The sequence below is a fragment of the Colias philodice genome, chromosome 11 (genome assembly GCF_061535455.1).
Source record: "Colias philodice isolate Cphi_HAF_F1 chromosome 11, ilColPhil1 Martin Lab GWU primary, whole genome shotgun sequence".
NCBI lineage: Eukaryota > Metazoa > Arthropoda > Insecta > Lepidoptera > Pieridae > Colias > Colias philodice.
In genome coordinates, this window is record NC_143096.1 from 8,957,756 (window position 1) to 8,975,814 (window position 18,059).

General features: G+C 35.1%; 2 protein-coding genes across 13 annotated transcripts in view; one reads left to right on the top strand and one right to left on the bottom strand.

Annotated features, from left to right (window-relative positions):
* The window catches only part of cno (adherens junction formation factor afadin), an 87,395-nt gene that overhangs the window by 34,398 nt on the left and 34,938 nt on the right, over positions 1–18,059 (top strand). Inside the window, exon 1 of one of the 12 annotated variants that reach the window (XM_089701078.1) lies at positions 7,327–7,402. The exons of the other annotated variants lie outside the window; for them this stretch is intronic. Coding sequence (XP_089557204.1) covers positions 7,342–7,402 — 61 coding nt within the window. The 5' untranslated portion in view covers positions 7,327–7,341. Of the gene's footprint in view, positions 1–7,326; positions 7,403–18,059 lie in introns of those variants that run through there. 12 annotated transcript variants of the gene reach the window in all.
* On the bottom strand, positions 9,881–11,972 carry LOC149484785 (uncharacterized). The gene has a single exon (XM_089701051.1). It carries the CDS (start codon positions 11,916–11,918, stop codon positions 10,197–10,199), a length of 1,722 nt encoding a protein of 573 aa, XP_089557177.1. The 5' UTR covers positions 11,919–11,972; the 3' UTR covers positions 9,881–10,196.

The following is an 18,059-nucleotide window of genomic DNA, read 5'->3' on the forward strand; positions in this document are numbered from 1 at the left end:
AGCTGTCCAACTGAGTGCAGATGAGAATTGAAAAGTACAGGTAGACTCGGTAAATTTTGGTCATATGTTTTTGTACGGCATTCTTAACCATCGATAGATCCATTAAAAATAATAAGAAACCGCTCAGTGCCGTACAAAAATGGTGGTCCACCAAGTCGGAATTTTTATTTAATTTCCGAGAGTTACCGGGGGTAAATTTGGTCATTTGACCATGTACGGCATCTGTGTCATACTATTGCTATACTGCTTTTAATCCATTATTCCGCAACGCCGTACAAAAATCATGGGGACAAGGGGAAAAAATCGAGAGTTGTAATCCCCCCTCTTTCCCCACTCCAGGGGGTCATTTGACACAACACGAAATAAATTTATTTTTAAAGTATTTTATGCATAGATAATATTTTTTCATGTGCCGTACATTTTCGTTGGTTCAAAGGGGAAAAATCTGAATAAGAAAAAAATCCATATAACGAAATGTTTGCTTTATATTTTTATAATAAAATATAAATATACATTAATATTAAGAAGCTCGATGTGGTTAATTATCACCTTGGAAAGTCGGAGTCAGGTAGAATGGACTCCGTTAAATTGATGAACTAATAAAAAAGCTATGAACGAAAAGATGTGAATTATATGCAATCAGTCCATGAATACAGGTAAAGTCACAAGCAAATGCTAGTATTATATACATATTCAAAATGTACAAGTAAAGCGCTTTCAAATGATACCAAGCACGGCATATTTATTTTAACTTTATTTTTTTACTCTGTATGTTTTGTCCGCTAGAGGGAGGGCACCACATTAGATTTTGTGAAACCCCATATAGCCTTTAGCTAGCTGGTCGCTGGTTATCCAGTGAACAATTCAGACGCTTCTAATGATATGTCATTTGTCGAATTCTGATAAGTAGTTTAGAAGTTACGAGGGAATAGATGAACATACATACATGACCTGTAAACAACCATAACCCTCCTTTTGCTTTGCCGTAGTTGGGTAAAAATATGTTAATGCCGTACTGTATCAAATGGCCATAAAGCACCCTTAAAATTGTAGCTTTCGTCGCTTTCATCAGCCTAAAAGATGTGGTCTGCACAAAAATGTACGGCATCGTTTTTTCCTAATTTATCTATGTTAATACTATTTAAAACAACGGATAAAGTGTAGAAAACTATTATATTTCATTAATCTACGATGTTTAAACTTTAACAAAATTTCTGGTTTTGCATTTCTCTATAACTTTTTTTTGAACGGTTTCTTTTGAACGGCAATACTATACAACAATTGAATTTTACAATATCATATTAAAAAAAAAGTTCCCGTACAGGGTCAAATGACCTTACAGCTCTTTATATCAAGAATTCGATGAAATTAAGATGATTATTGGTATACATTTAAAAGAACAATTATTTTTTGACGGCATTGCTTTTAATAGTACTTTTGAGTGCTAGATAATGTTTTGGAACCGAAGCCGTACTTAGTCAAATGACCCCCTGGAGTGGGGAAAGAGAGGGGATTACAACTCTCGATTTTTTCCCCTTGTCCCCATGATTTTTGTACGGCGTTGCGGAATAATGGATTAAAAGCAGTATAGCAATAGTATGACACAGATGCCGTACATGGTCAAATGACCAAATTTACCCCCGGTAACTCTCGGAAATTAAATAATAATTCCGACTTGGTGGACCACCATTTTTGTACGGCACTGAGCGGTTTCTTATTATTTTTAATGGATCTATCGATGGTTAAGAATGCCGTACAAAAATATATGACCAAAATTTACCGAGTCTACCTGTACTTTTCAATTCTCATCTGCACTCAGTTGGACAGCTTACAAGTGACGGCATAGTGATGAATCTTATTATTTTTTGCTCTGCTATCGTTCTAGATATGTCCCCTGGTGGTTCATTTGACCCATATTTTTGTCCTATGCGGGCTTGTAGTCTATCTGTACGCCACTCGGTCTCCTAGATAAATTATATGTGATGTGTAGGTTAAGCTGACATATCCCTAATAACATAGCATAGTAACATAAAAAATTATTGAAGTTGTTACCAACATGCTAAACTTTTTCATAGTGTAACGTGAATCGTGATAGCGAGTTTCAACGATGTTAGATAAAGTTTTATCCATTAACTATATGGAATGGAAAATGGATATGAATATGAAGCTTGTATTCAATCCATCATCTCACACGCCACATCTAAACAATTAGCTAGGTACTTGACGTTCTTTCCCCTATCCCTTCGCGGCAAGAAGCCGTTGTCCTCTTCTAATAGGAGATGAGATCTTCCTGCCTTTGACTGATGTTATCTTGAATGAGTTTTTGCGTGAATGAGACACAAATATATATTCACACCTTCACAAGCTTTAATTATATAAATACGTTCAACTGTGATTATGTTGATTGATAATGAAATACTTTCGTGATCGTTAATCGTTATCTTTGAATAAGTAATAGTTTATAAGTACATACATACTTTTAGGTCGAAGGAAATTGAACCTAATTTAGATTCTGTTTGTTTAGGCGTACATGGATCAAATTTTAATATTACGCAGTATTTATGCCTTCCACAAAACTATTTAGATATTAAACTTAAAAGTCTCCAATCCAATTCCAATATTTTTGGTAATCTTAGAAAATCTGCGTCTCTTATGTAGTACAGTCCATTTACAAGTCGGTTAAAAGAGAAAAAAGGATCCTTAACAGCCTTCACGAGCATACGAAACGAATTTTCATCTCGTCCCTATGCTCAGTATGGAACCAGAACACGTCCTACCTTTAGAAAGGTCACGCCCGAATGGCCTTTACTATTGTATGATATCTTTGGAACAAACTTTCGATTTCACTCTTTAGATTTTGACTCGCGACACTTTTATTTGACTCACGATTTATATGAATCTGCTGCATCCGAATTCCGATATTCCACACATACCTATCTGCATCCGATCGTCCACATAATTCTGAGTCAAGTTTGTAGTCAATTAATCATAAAAAGCGGTTTGTTAATATGTAAGTTATATATAAAAGATTACTTGTTAGTAAAGATGGCGGAAACAAAACAAATCGTAGAGCCGTACCAACGAGCCGTACACATTGTATTTGTTTGTTCACTATCGATCATTGTCGTGGCTAATCAAACAGAATTTTCGTTTGTTTGTGTTCAGGCAAGAATGACAGAACAGATAATTTACATTTTGCGAGTTTCTCCATCACCGGATAAAAGGAAAATATATTGAATTGAATCGTAGCAATAAAATAGGCATAAAATTAAATAGCGCCTTTTAAAGTAAAAGGCTAAGCCTTAGCCTTCAAATCAATCGAATTCAATTATTCTAATGACTTAAGTATATGCTATCACGACGTGGAATATAAACTTGTAGTTGAAAATGATTTTATCTATTTAATATTTTAAATCCATAACAGATTTCTTGTATTTTATCCAATGAAAATAAGTTATTAAATATCGATCTCCATTGTTTGTTTTATGTATTTTATAGAAGATATATTTTGTACTTACAATTCTCCCACGCTGATCTGTTAACTTAAAGCCCTTAAAAGAAATGCCAAATTTGAAACGCTTGTGAGCTTCCACTTTAGTATCGGTGTTAGTTTTCATGTTACCACACGAGTTGTTGTCTTATTTAATTCAAGGAATATTTCTTGAGAAATAAATGTAGTGAATTTCTTCAGTGTAGTGGCAGACTAGTGCCCAATTTGATTTCAAAATTAAATTTTTTGGTGAATTGTTAGATCAGAAGAGAGGCTTAAGATAATATCTTATCTTATCGTATTTATAAAAGGGTTGTAAAACAATATTTCACTTCACAATTCGCGCCTGTAATATTGATTTTTTAATGACTGAGGACTACATGGAATAAAATCAATTTTCCTAGAATGTTTCCTTATTGATAATAAAAACAACCTGAACTAGAAATTTTTAAAATACGACAAACCCAACGACCTCTATTCAATTCGAATACATTACATAGGTATACCACGTTCGACTTCATAGCCGTGCCCAAGAGAATTATACGCATAAGTCTATCAGATACTGTCCTTTGTACCTACACACATACAATGATAACTACGCCACTCCCTATCAGTACAGTTATTATTGTATTGAGTTGTGATATCGAAAAAATAATGATAAATTTATAAAGGTGAACATCGAGCGAAATGGTTACATTTCCAATTGTAATTGCCAGTTTTCCCACTTAGTCATTATCAGTGATGGCGTATTTATTACTTTCTTCGTGAATTTAATTGCCATCAGAAAAGCTAAACAGAACATATCCAGAATATTTATATCTTATACAGGGTGTCCCAAAAAGTAGTGATGAACGGAAGCTGGGAGGTAGAGGACCTAGAGGGCTATCCGAATCACCCCCATGTATGTTATGCGATTTTTTGTATTTTCGGAGTTATGACGTTTTTTTCAATTTTTCACCTATCGCCGAGTACGATGATATTTTCACTCATGGTGACGTCAATTAATGCGCTAGATGCTTGATTTTTTTTGCTTGCTAAGCTGAAAGATAGGCCAATTCAGTATGGTAACATTTGCTATCGTTAGATCTTTGAATGGAATAAAAAAAAGAATTAAATGCCAAGAAAGATAAAATTACCCAGTATGTTCACCACTTCAAGGGCCCGTAAAAAAATAAAATCACATAAAAAAGGTTTTCCGTTTAGCTTTTAAAAACTTCCTCTATCTATCATGTAGCTACCATGAAAATTTCATTTTATTATTCAGAAGGCTTCAATCGAAAAATTGAAATCTAAATGTGGTAAGTGCAAAAATTGAATTAATATGATGATTAATAAAAACAAATTAAAACCAATAACATGGTGTTTAATTACCAGAAATTTTTAAAATGACCCCGCTGTTGCTCAGTGCAAGTGCGACATCACCGTAAAAAGTTATCTTTTAAATGACTGAATGCCCTTTTATCATTTTTAATGGTTTCTTTTGCTACTATGAATTTCCGGGTTATTTCGTCCAAATTGTGGCAGTCTCTCGTTTTTGTAGTTATCCCCACGGAAAAAAAATCAATAGGGTTTATGTCCGGGGACCGTGGAGGCCAGGCTAAAGGGCAAAGATACCCTGAAAGATGGATTGGTCGTTGCAGCCTGCGCATGCGCCGGTGACGCCTGCCTTAAAGCCTAGCCTAACGGTCTCTCGACCTAAACCCCATTGATTTGTTTCAATGGGGATACTAAAAAGACCTCGCTACTTGAGATAATGCCACAATTTGGACGAAATAACCCGGAAATTCATAATAGCAGAAGAAACCATTAAAAATGATAAAAGGGCATTCAGACATTTAAAAGACAACTTTCTATGGTGATGTCGCACTTACAATCAGCAACAGCGGGGTTATTTTAAAAATTTCTGGTAATTAAACACCTATTTATTGGTTTTAATGATCATCATGTTAATAAAATTTTTGCACTTACCACATTTAGATTTCAATTTTTCGATTGAAGCCTTCTGAATAATAAAATGAAATTTTTAGGGTAGCTACCTGATAGATAGAGCAAGTTTTTAAAAGACAAACGGAAAACTTTTTTTATGTGATTTTATTTTTTACGGGCCCTTGAAGTGGTGAACATACTGAGTAATTTTATCTTTCTTGGCATTTAATTCTTTTTTTTATTCCATTCGAAGATCTAACGATAGTAAATGTTACCATACTGAATTGGCCTATCTTTCAGCTTAGCACACAAAAAAAATCAATCATCTAGCGCAATAATTTACGTCACCATAAATAAAAATCTCATCCTACTCAGCGATAAATGAAAAATTGAAAAAAACGTCATAACTCCGAAAATACGAAAAATCGCATAACATACATGGGGGTGATTCGGATAGCCCTCTAGGTCCTCTACCTCCCAGCTTCCGTTCATCACTACTTTTTGGGACACCCTGTATATAAAATTCTCGTGTCACAATGTTAGTCTGCATACTCCTCCGAAACGGGTGGACCGATTCTCATGAAATTTTCTGTGCATATCGGGTAAGTCTGAGAATCGGCCAACATCTATTTTTCATATGTACCACGGGCGAAGCCGGGGCGGGCCGCTAGTTGACTATAAATCTCTTATGCTTCTTGTCATGAGTTTATTGCTCTATGAAATTATTTTATTTATTTATTTAAATTATTGCTGTTACGATGGTTATACTATTATATTATATATTTCGATTATGAATCGTTATTACGGTGTCTAATTTTATAAAAGATCCTAGCATGCATTCAAGAAAAAATGTATTTATTAATTTCTCTTGACGCTCGAGAAATAATGGAAATAACATTATTTTTACTTCGTAGCGTCTGTTTAACATCACGTTTTTCTATTAACATCTTCTTTGTATTTTAACAACGTAATTTTTCACAGTTCGTTTCGTTTTGATCAACTTTGTAAGCTCTACACAGAACAGAGATATGACTTGTAGGTAGATAGGCCTTGCTAGCCAGTTCATGGCTTGAAACTTGAAAGTTTCTAGCGGTCTGTGCGTCTGTGTGTAGTATAGTACAATATGTATAAACTCATTAATAAGGTAAGGCAACAGGTTAGACCATTAGAGGAATGTTCGTCACGTCACGCAAGGACAGCGGCACACGCAAAGTGCGCCCGGCCGGGGGATGGCTTGTGATTGACCGATACATTTTAGATCACCTATGTATATGTATGAAATTCTTTTTAATTCCATTGAACCTTTAAGAGCACATAATAAGCGTTTTCTTAACCATAACCGCACATTACTAATATGAAAACTATGCTATCATTCCTCGATTTATGTACTATTATGTCGACGCAGTTATTAATTATTTATTCTGCAGGTAAATTGAACGGGGCTCACCAAAATCGAGCGTTGAACGTTTATTTGTTTTAACCTTTCTCTCTATTCAATGATATTCCGCATATTAATGTATTTTATTATAAATGTATTCGCACTTCTCGTAAATATTTATCCGCCTTTGTAGTGCAAAATTGTGTGCTCGGTTTGCGTGTAGTTAATTGTAAATACACATTGCAAATAAAATCTCATTAAATTAATCCAGTGACGTGTGATGTGACATTTTCCTGGAAAATTATTAATTATGAAATTTCCTTAAATAAAACAATAAATTCAAACTACATAGTTATTACTAGAAACAGTTTGCTATATGACAAAATTACGTTAAACAACTCAGGTGTTTTTTCACGCAGGCTATCGCAGGCTAATACCGTTTTATGAATACATATTTACGTTATTTCTGTCGATTGAACACAACAACGTTCGTCGAAGGCAGTTGCAATAAGACCGTCGATTCGAAACCACGAGTGATGGAGTCGAAATGCATTTCAATAAATTTTTCACTTCGCGTCTACGAAATTCCGATAAAGAGATATTACTTGGTAATTTACTTATGAATTCCCATAGCATATACTACAATTTATAAGGTGACGTTATTTTTAAGTGATACTGTATTAAGTGTATTAAAATTATTAATTACTTACTTTCATCGTTATAATACAGTCGGTAATTACTAGGGTGTAGGCTCCATATAATGCTATGAGCCTAATATTATATTACTAGCTGTTGCCCGCGACTTCGTCCGCGATTACGTCGTTTTTCTTCATTCGTCGTTTAAAAAAATACGTGACACTTTATTTTTGAATGTTCTTAGTTGTCTCTTATAAAATTTAACTAAATTAAAATTGAACACTGATAAGAAAATCTTAAAATCGGAGGAAATCGAAAATCTGAGGAAAACATGAATGAATGTGATTTAAATTCTACATTACTTAGTATTTCAAATAATAATCTAAATTAAATGTAGATTAACAGTTTGAGCGCACCGTTATAGAATATATTGTACCTAAGTATTAAATTACGTTAGTTTACATAGTAACAAAACAAAAACACGATGACTTTCTTTCGCGCTCGGTACCACAAACTAAGCATGTTAATGGTACGTGGCCCGCGTCACTTGACCCCCCGCGAGTTCCCCTCCGTTGCTATGCGAAAATACATTCGTCGCCCTGCTGTAGAAAAAATTGTAATACTGTGGCCTGGGCGTTATAACACGCCCAGGAAGTTCCTGAGTGCCGATAGACGTCCGTCCATCGGCATTTATAACAATTTTATATTAATATCACCATTCACCATCTTGAGGAAAAGCTTCTAATGTCGATTTAAAACTGCATACATACGAATTAACCTGATGAAACATGTTCTAAAATTGTAAAACAAAAATAACATACTACGTTAATATCGCCTATACAGAAGATGATCTGTAATCAATTGTGAGGTTATAAGCAAACCCACTTTTATATTTGTCGGACCCCACCACCGAATTCGTAGATTGATCTTCTATGTTTACCTCTAATCTAAATCATTAAGACTATGTCGAAATCTGTCTGCAGTAAGAGGGGCCTCTCGCTATTCGTCCGTTTCCAGAGACCGAATAGTTTCAATTCTTAATCTTTCATTAAACAAACTTATTAATCGTTTTTGTCTCAATTAATTGTAATATTCGCGTCCTTACTCTAGTCATTGCTTATGCTCATGTTCATCTTCAAGAGATCGAATAATATTATGGTGCACCCTATCATTTGTCAAACGGTCTTCATATTGAGTAAAAGTTTCAGATTCTCGAGATAAAATATGACGGCCGTGATCAGCTGTGAGACATTATACCCTCTCAGTGAAGGTTTCGGTCTCACGGGATAGTACATGCCGTTCGCGGTCAGCTGTGAGCCGCAATTCTCGTTGTGAAGCGGTTTCAGGTTCTCGGCATAACACATGTTGTTTTCGGCCTATAGTAAGCCTCTTACCTCTAACGATTCTTGAGAACTCTTTTTTCTCATTTTCTTAGCTTTGCTCGATTTTCGAGATAAAGATTTTTTAGGTGGCACTGATGCATGAAAAAAAAATGTTGTGTGGTTTTATGAAACCACGGTAAAAGTGAAACTGTTCGAACGGTTCCGAACACCGCTTTGTGTAGCGCATGTCGCGTGTCGGTCGGATACACGCGACATGCGCTACACAGACCAAAAAGTTTGAGACGATGTAATAAAAGTTTCACTTTAATAAAAATTGAGTTGAAACGGACTGAGAGTGTTATAGACAATTAATATAATCAGAAAGCTTCGAACTCCTAAGCTATCGGAAGTTACACGTGTTATTGTGAGTCAACCATAAAAGATATACCTACATTTATGATGTCGGGAGATATTTTTTATATAATAAGGAGAACATTTCTTTCATACAATATGATTTCTGTGTAGCTTTAACTCTACTTTTACTGCTCTGCTCAGGAATATGTAAAATAATTGTACCAAGTTTCGTTTAAATCCGTCGAGTAGTTTTTGTTTCTATAACGGTTATACGGACAGACAGACGGACAAAAATTTTACTGTTTGCTTCGTTGGCATCAGTGTCGATCCCTAATCACCCCGTGATAGTTATTTAGGAAATATATTTCGTGTACAGATTTAATATAAGTATACATAATACATTTAGATTCCAATTTCCATGTAACGTTAAATTCGACTATACAATAACTAACAGACAACGCAGGTTACTCTCGTTTCCGTAAGTTGAGGCGGCTACATATTCGGTCCTCATAACATCACTTTTAGTGAACGAAACGACAGCGCGGTTTAATTCGATGCCAATACCATCAGAAAAAAGGAAATATTTTTAATTGTGAAAAAATATTATGATTTACACTATTAACACTATTTTAATATAAAATATATGGCTGTGAGTGTGTAAAAATAAATCCAGCTAGTTTCACATCACACTTATGTTTATAATTAGCTATACGACATGAAAATATACATATTAATTACCAAGCAATAATCATACAGGTAAATACTGAACAAAAGAATTATATCGACCGGCCCGCGAAGGCGCAAAAAAAACCGAAATTTACTTATTAATAATTTATTGTAAAAAAAATTACATGATAAATTATTCCTAACTTAAACTATGTCCCTCCCGTTCAATGTTGGAACAAAGAGTGCTCGTCCTCCTCGGCGGGGCAGCTGCAGCGTCGCGGTGGCGATGATTGCCGCAACACTCTCTCGAAGCGCAGGTGTGCGCGATGTCGCAATTGCTAACAGGTGCAGCTTCTTGGGTGGCCCCATGCATCCTCTAATCTTATATGTAGGTACATAACACCTCCCTCCTGAAGTTCAGCGATTATTGGCGGGCAAGGCTCGTTAATATCGCTGAAATTTCACCCTCCGCCGATTGATGTTCTATTTCTTCTTTTTGATTACTATGAACACTCGTAGTAATAGGCTTTGATGTACGCAGTCTCCGTACGACGTACCATGTCACTAGGGCAACTGCACTCGTTATTAATATAACATATATCGGTATTATGGAAGGCTGCATATAGAGAATCTCGTATCCGTTGTTAGTACTGATAGGCATTTCCATTGATATAGCTCTGTTACTAGCGTGTAATTTATCCAAATTTATCGAATTCAACTTCAGAACTTCTTCATCTGTATTATATTGGCTGGAATCTGGCAGGTTTGCAATTTTCATTATCTGTCCTTTGATATGGTCTTCTCGATTGACTACCTTGAAAGCCTCCGTTTGAAGAATGCAGTTTTTGGGTATGGTGGCTAAGTAGCTTCCTTTAATGACGTCATATTGATCTTGCGAGCATGATAAGTGGATTTTTGATGGCTTGGGGAAACTGATGACGTAGTGGGCGTCGTCTAATTTTTCTAGTGCGGGCGCTCCGAGCTCCACAGGCGTGAAGAGACAAGATGCGACGACTCGTTGCGTGGTAATAAGGTGATACACGCAGTCATTTTTGGATCGATGATGGTTCAGCTTGTCCTCACATAGATACCCTAGGCCAGACTTCGGGCATTCTGCCTCCATGTACATAAAATCCTCGTCGTGAATTGCCACAAAAGGATAGGGTGGAATTAGGACTTTACTATCTTTATTAGGAACTATGGATAATTTAAATAATTCAAAGGTAGCAGGAAGGACAACCGGGAACATAAAAACTATAACTATATTCCTATTACTATAATAATAGCCTAGTTTAACTAAATCAAAATACTCTCTATAATTAACTTGAGGGATTTGCTCTTTGCCATAAAATTTGTGTAATTTATTTAGCATTTCTTTTAGTGAATTTGAATTGAACATAAGATGATGCGTACTTTTCGCACGAATAAAACCTAATAAATTTTCTAATCTATGTAATTCTTCAGATATATCATCTATATTATCTGATAAAATCGCTACGCGTTGAATTAAATCTATATATAGAGTAACATTTAAATTATTGGCCTTTAAATCATTTATAGCTATTTCAATTTTTTCCTGATTTTTAATTAAGTTGTTTAAAATATCAGATTGTTGTTCTATCCAATCTTTACTGAGGCTTATATGATTATTCATTTCTGTGATCAATTTATTCTCATTATTTTGTAATAATTTAATTGCGGTATCATATTTAATTGCATCTGTATAATCTAGATTACCAGAAATACTTTTTATAACTGAACCTAAACCATCTATGAGACCTCTCTTTATGCGATTGGGTTCAAAAGTTTCCAACTGATTTGACAATTTAATAATCTTATAATGCAAGTGTTCAATATGTGAATTATAAAGCGAAAATAATTTATCGTGCAAATTAGGCGTTAATGAATTTAATTGATCCTTTACTATGGTTATACTATCACGAATATCCTTTAAATTAATAATTTGCAAAAATGAATGATAATGAGTGACAATTCTAGCAGTTCCAATATTAAATGGTAATATACCGGGTCCGTCATCCAAGCTAGTCAGGGTGAGATCTTCGGCTTGAATCAGGCACAGGATCAGAGGAAGGATTCTGTAACAATTTAGGTACCCTCTTAAGCCTAGATTTAGCAACAGCGCCATATTTCTTCTTAGTATAGATATGAATAGGTAAATCAGCCAGTACAGTATCGTGCGTAAAACGCGGTGCGGTCTTTTGTCGACTAGCCCTAGGATTTCTTACAAAAATTTGTTGATCTGGATAATACTGTATTTCGGGTTCGCGGTTCCTATTAATGTTTTCTGTAATTTGAGTACGGCGTTCCAAAGACGATTCATTAATAATTTTGAATACTTTATGCATACTATCGCGATGTTCCTGCATATATTGCTGTAAGACATTTTCTGATAGATCGATATCTACAGGATCGCGGGGATCTAAGTGACCGGTTATAATGTCAAGAGGCCTGCACTTAGTGAAACTGTGGATCGAACTATTATAGGCAAGAACAGCATACGGCATTAAGTTAATGATTAATTCACCACGTCGTTCAAGTTTTAGTAAACGTATGTGTTCTAATAAAGTTGAGTGAAGCCGTTCTACCATACCATTTTCGTTAGGTGCATGAGCTAATAACTTATGGTGATTTATTCTATGAAGCCTTACAAATTCACTGAATATTTGGTTCGTGAACTCAGGACCTCGATCCGTTACGACAGTCATAGGTAAGCCATGATGTGTACCAAACGTCAAAAGAGCCTGAACTACGCTTATTGCGGTTGCGTCCTTTAAACAATATGCTTGAGCATACTTAGAGAATGCATCTATTATAGTGAGATATTTCTGAGAATCAATACTAAGTAAATCGAGATGTACTATTTCAAAAGGTTTTGTAGGAGGAACTACGATTCGAAATTTTGGATTTACTGGAATTCTATCATATTTCCCTTGACCACATATGCTACACTCATTAATATATTTAGTTACTGCTTCCTTCATTTTAGGCCAAAAGTATTTCCTAGATAAAGATAAATGAGTTTCGTTAATTCCGCGATGGTTAGTTTTGCCTTCATGATAATTTCGTATTATTTCCTGTTGCTTAAAGTAATCTTTGACATTTTGCAATTCTAATTTTGTAAGAACTAAATCCATACATGAACTTTTAAAATTAGCCTGTATTATTGGAACTATAGTACACATAGCATCAGGGGGATGAACTAGAATTGCAGTTTTTATCTTAGGATCTACATATTTTTTAATTAGTGAAACTATTTCGCTATCAATATTCGCTTTGTTAACATTAATATCTATCTTAGTATGATTTTCAAAAGGTTTTGAAATTATAGGCTTACTCGGTACTCTATCTATTAAAGTAATAACTATCTGTCTCTTAAATTTATTCAACGGGTGATCTGTTATAGGTATATCTAGAATTGGGTTCTCCGCGTCAGTATGAACTGTGACGGTGTCGGAATTTGCTGTAAGAGTACCTGATTTCGAATGTGCAGTAATCGTACTTGAATTCGAATTAACAGTAATTGTATCTGAACTTCTTCTTATTAATGAAGGTGTTGTTTCTGTTGGATTAACCGCTAAAGAATCTGTTTCCTCATTGTTAATTTGAATACGCGATAAAGCATCGGCGTTACAATTTTGCTTTCCCTGCTTATAAATTACGGTGTAATCGTATTCGCTAAGTTTGAGCCTCCAACGTGTGAGACGGGAATTAGGTTCCTTTAAATTCATGACCCATTGAAGGGGCCTATGATCAGTTATAATTTTAAACTTACGGCCAAAAAGGTAAGGACGGAAATATTTCGTTGCCCAAACAATTGCTAATAGCTCCTTCTCAATCGTGCTATAATTAATTTCGCTACTATTAAGTGTACGTGAAGCGTACGCAATTGGTTTATCGGAACCAACGGGGCCTTGAGAGAGTACAGCACCGATAGCTAAATTCGACGCGTCAGTTGTAAGAATAAATTCTTTATTGAAATCAGGATACTGAAGAATTGGATCGTTCATTAATAATGTTTTACACCTATCGAAACATTCAATGTAATCTTTAGAAAATGTTATCTTTGAACCCTTTTTTAAGCATTGTGTCATGGGCTTCGTGATTTTAGCGAAATCTGGTATGAATTTCCGATAATAACCTAATAGACCTAGAAATCGTTTAATATCGGTTGGAGTTTTCGGAAGAGGATACCTTTGGATGGCAGATATCTTATCTGGGTTAGGTTTTATCCCATCTTTGCTAATAATGTGACCTAGATACGCGGTTTCGAGTTTAAGAAATTCTGATTTATCCATTTGTATTTTAAAGTTGGATTCACGCAATTTCTGAAACACTTTCCCAAGATTAACGATATGCTCCTGTAAAGAAGTGCTAAATACTATTATATCATCTAGATAGACTAGACAAATAGAATTTTGCAATTCTCTCAGTACATTATCCATTACTCTTTGAAAAGTAGATGGACTATTCTTTAGACCCATGGGCATTCTTAAGAATTCAAAATGACCATGTTCTACACTAAAAGCAGTTTTTGGAATGTCAGCCGGGTTCATTTCCACTTGATAAAACCCACTTGCTAAATCTAGCGTTGTGAAGTATTGACAGTTACCCAATTTATGTAAGACATCCGTAATATTAGGAATCGGATATTTGTCATCCAAAGTTTTTTCATTTAACTTTCTAAAATCAACAACTAAACGCCATTTAACTTTGCCGGATGCATCTGCCTTTTTAGGTACCACCCAAATAGGAGAGCTCCATGCTGAATCCGATGGTCTAATAATACCCTGTTCTAACATCTTACTTATCTGATTCTGTACTTCCTGCCTATGAATAAATGGATAGCGATAACTTTTCGTATAAACCGGTATTTCATCCTTAGTTCTAATAGAATGCTTAATTTTATTCGTAAATGTTAAGTTTTCTCCTTCTATATAAAATACATCCGCATACTGTGAACATAATGACTCTAAATTTAAACGTTCCTCATTATTTAAGTGATCAGTACGCAAGCGAGATAATACCTGTTTCACACGGTCGGACGAACGTTTGGTGCGCGTGCACTCGTTATTATAAACCTCTGCACATACCGGTCGATCCATTGAAAAAATTACGTCATTACGAGTTGGATTAGAAATTTCCACGATAGCGCGATTGCTTCTCGCCTTCGTTAAACATTCAGAAATATGACAATTACATATAATTTGTTCCGGTATAATAGCGTCTCCATTCTCAACATCTACAGGTAATCTAACTAATTTACTACTTCCTGCGGGTATGACGTCCTCATAAAGATTAGCGTTCCGTGAGTCATATACTAATAACCGATTCGTAGCATTGCAAGTATTTAAAGTTTTAGTTTTATAATTAATTGATGCTTCCCATTTATCTAACAAATCTGAACCTATTAAGCCGTCGAAATAATTGTGAAATTTGTAAACGAAAAATGTAATATCGTCAGGGTCATTAAATTCAGGAAAACTAGGTAATGTTATAGAATAATTACTACGAGTTACAGCATGAACATTACTTACTTCAAAGGGGTCATAATTAAGAGTAACGTCAGGAAAATATCTCTGTACTGCATCAGGGCTAAGAAAAGATTGGTTAGCTCCAGTATCAATTAACAATTTAAGTGGAGGATTATGAATTTGAATATAAGGAAGTTGACGTTGCGTGTGTAGATTTAATTCTATTTTGGTTTTTCTAATTTTGGTGGATTCTGAAAATCCTGATCGTGTTCTGAACGTACGTCACACGTTTCATCAGAATTTTCAGGTGCGTCTGTCTGTTCGTAATGTACATAAGGTTCATATTCCGTACAGTAATATTCATTATTATAATAGTTATCCTCATAAGGATATAAATCGGTACAGTAATATTCTTCGTTATCTATATATTCATTATGATTCATCTCCCTAGTCTTAAAGTAATTACTCGGGGGTGGATTACCAAATTTTGACCAATCATGAGCGCGTGCAAAAGGTGTTGGTGGCAAAGTCTTTGTAACGTAATGGCTAACGCCACTCATAGGATGCGGTTTCGGTTGCGCGGGATGTTTAGGCTGCAATCTGAACGTATTGCTCTGCGGGTTATAGTTAGGGGGTGCAGCGCGGAAAATTTGCATAGTACGAGTAGGACGTGCTGGTCCCTGTGGTTGATTAAAATTTCGATTAAAATTTGGTGGCTTAAATTGCGGTCTGAACGAATGTAAAGGCTGTAGTTTAGAAGAGATAGGTTCACTAAAATCATTATGTCTATAAAACGGTTCATTCGAGTACGGCATTCTAAAAGGTACGTGGGGTTTCCTATCAAAAGTTTCATTACGTTGTTGAAGGTATAAAGTGCTTTGTTCTTCATTCACGTATTCTAATGCTTTTTCAATGGTTGCGGGGCGCATGCAACGTATACGTGAGCCTAACGGATCTCGTAGGCCACGTAGGAAAGCCTGTAGTGTTAATTTTTGATACAGGTCCCTTTTTGCCTCACGAGTAGTAACGACTGTTTCATGTAATGCTATATACGTCATTATAGTACTAAAAAGATGTTGACATTTTTCGTAAAACTCTTGAGGAGAGCTACGACCTTGCGTTAATAAGGCTAAATCGTTATAAAGGGCGGTCTCATCCCTATGGTCAGAAAAGTTATTAACTAATACGCTTTTAATACCGTGCCAAGTAGTAGGTATACCGTTTGCATTAATAACTCGGGCTGCGGGCCCAGTGATTTTATTTAAAATACCATTACATAACGCGGCAGTTTTTAAAGTATTTCCGGGATCTTTTTCTATAAATTCCTCAGCCAATTGGTCACTTAAATGTATAAATCTTGTTAAAACGTTAACATTACCATCGAATTCTGGCAAAAGCCTAAGTGCATTAAAAATTTTATCCAAATCTGACATTTTAAATATCTGTATTTCCTATATATAAAATATATTAAATTTAATTAAATTTATTTACTTCGTTAACTAATATAAAAAAATATTAATAATCTTTACCTAATATATCTGAATTATAAAATGAATTAATTCGCAAAATTTGAAAATTAATTAATTCGTAATTAATTAATATCTAAACTTATTAATCTTTTGTCAACCTAATACCTATATTTGAATTTTTAGAAAATTAATTCACGATGAATTAATATTTAATTAATAATTACCTACGCACTACAGTTCCTCGGTTCCCGTGAATGGGTAATCTAGGAAAACTACAAATCTAGGGGTGGCAAGTCACTAAGAGAATTAGTGTACTTACAGGATTTTCATTTCGGCCTTTTGTTGCAGTATCAATGTTCGGATACCCTTCGCGTTGCGGCGGCCAATAGATGTAGGTTCTTGGTCCCCGTCGTCGTCCCTCCGATGGAATGGCGATACTCGATGCTTGTAGTTTCGCGTTCCGAGAGACGGCTCTCGAGGATCATCCTACCGACTGCGCCAATTATATCGACCGGCCCGCGAAGGCGCAAAAAAAACCGAAATTTACTTATTAATAATTTATTGTAAAAAAAATTACATGATAAATTATTCCTAACTTAAACTATGTCCCTCCCGTTCAATGTTGGAACAAAGAGTGCTCGTCCTCCTCGGCGGGGCAGCTGCAGCGTCGCGGTGGCGATGATTGCCGCAACACTCTCTCGAAGCGCAGGTGTGCGCGATGTCGCAATTGCTAACAGGTGCAGCTTCTTGGGTGGCCCCATGCATCCTCTAATCTTATATGTAGGTACATAACAAAAGTATTAACAGTCAAAGTTTATTTTTACTAACATTTAACAACATGTAAATGATGAAGAAATAATAATTATTATCAACGAACTAACCTTTTCTATAATACTTAACACAGCACATTTTTTAAATTATCTTGCTCAACTCTGCTCAAAAATTTGAGGGTTTTGTTGGAACTTTAATGTGTCAAAACTATGATATATCTAAACTACGATACAACTTGCATGCGGAAATGCTCATTACAATCTGTGAATTTAAAGAATAACTAACAACATACTATTCAATTTTATTGAGCTGATGAATATCTTTTGCCTGGAAAATCACCGCCGCCTAATAAATATACTGTGTTTTCTTATAAAATCGTAACATAATTTCTTTTATCTACTAAATTTTAATAAATAAGTTCTCTTTGTTATTTTCATCTAAAAATGAGCTTGAGCTTATATTAGGCAAAAGTATACATTAAAATTTCAGGAACGCACCTTAAATGGGGCGCTTGGAAAATATGCCTACGGGTTATTAATAGAGAAATGATACACA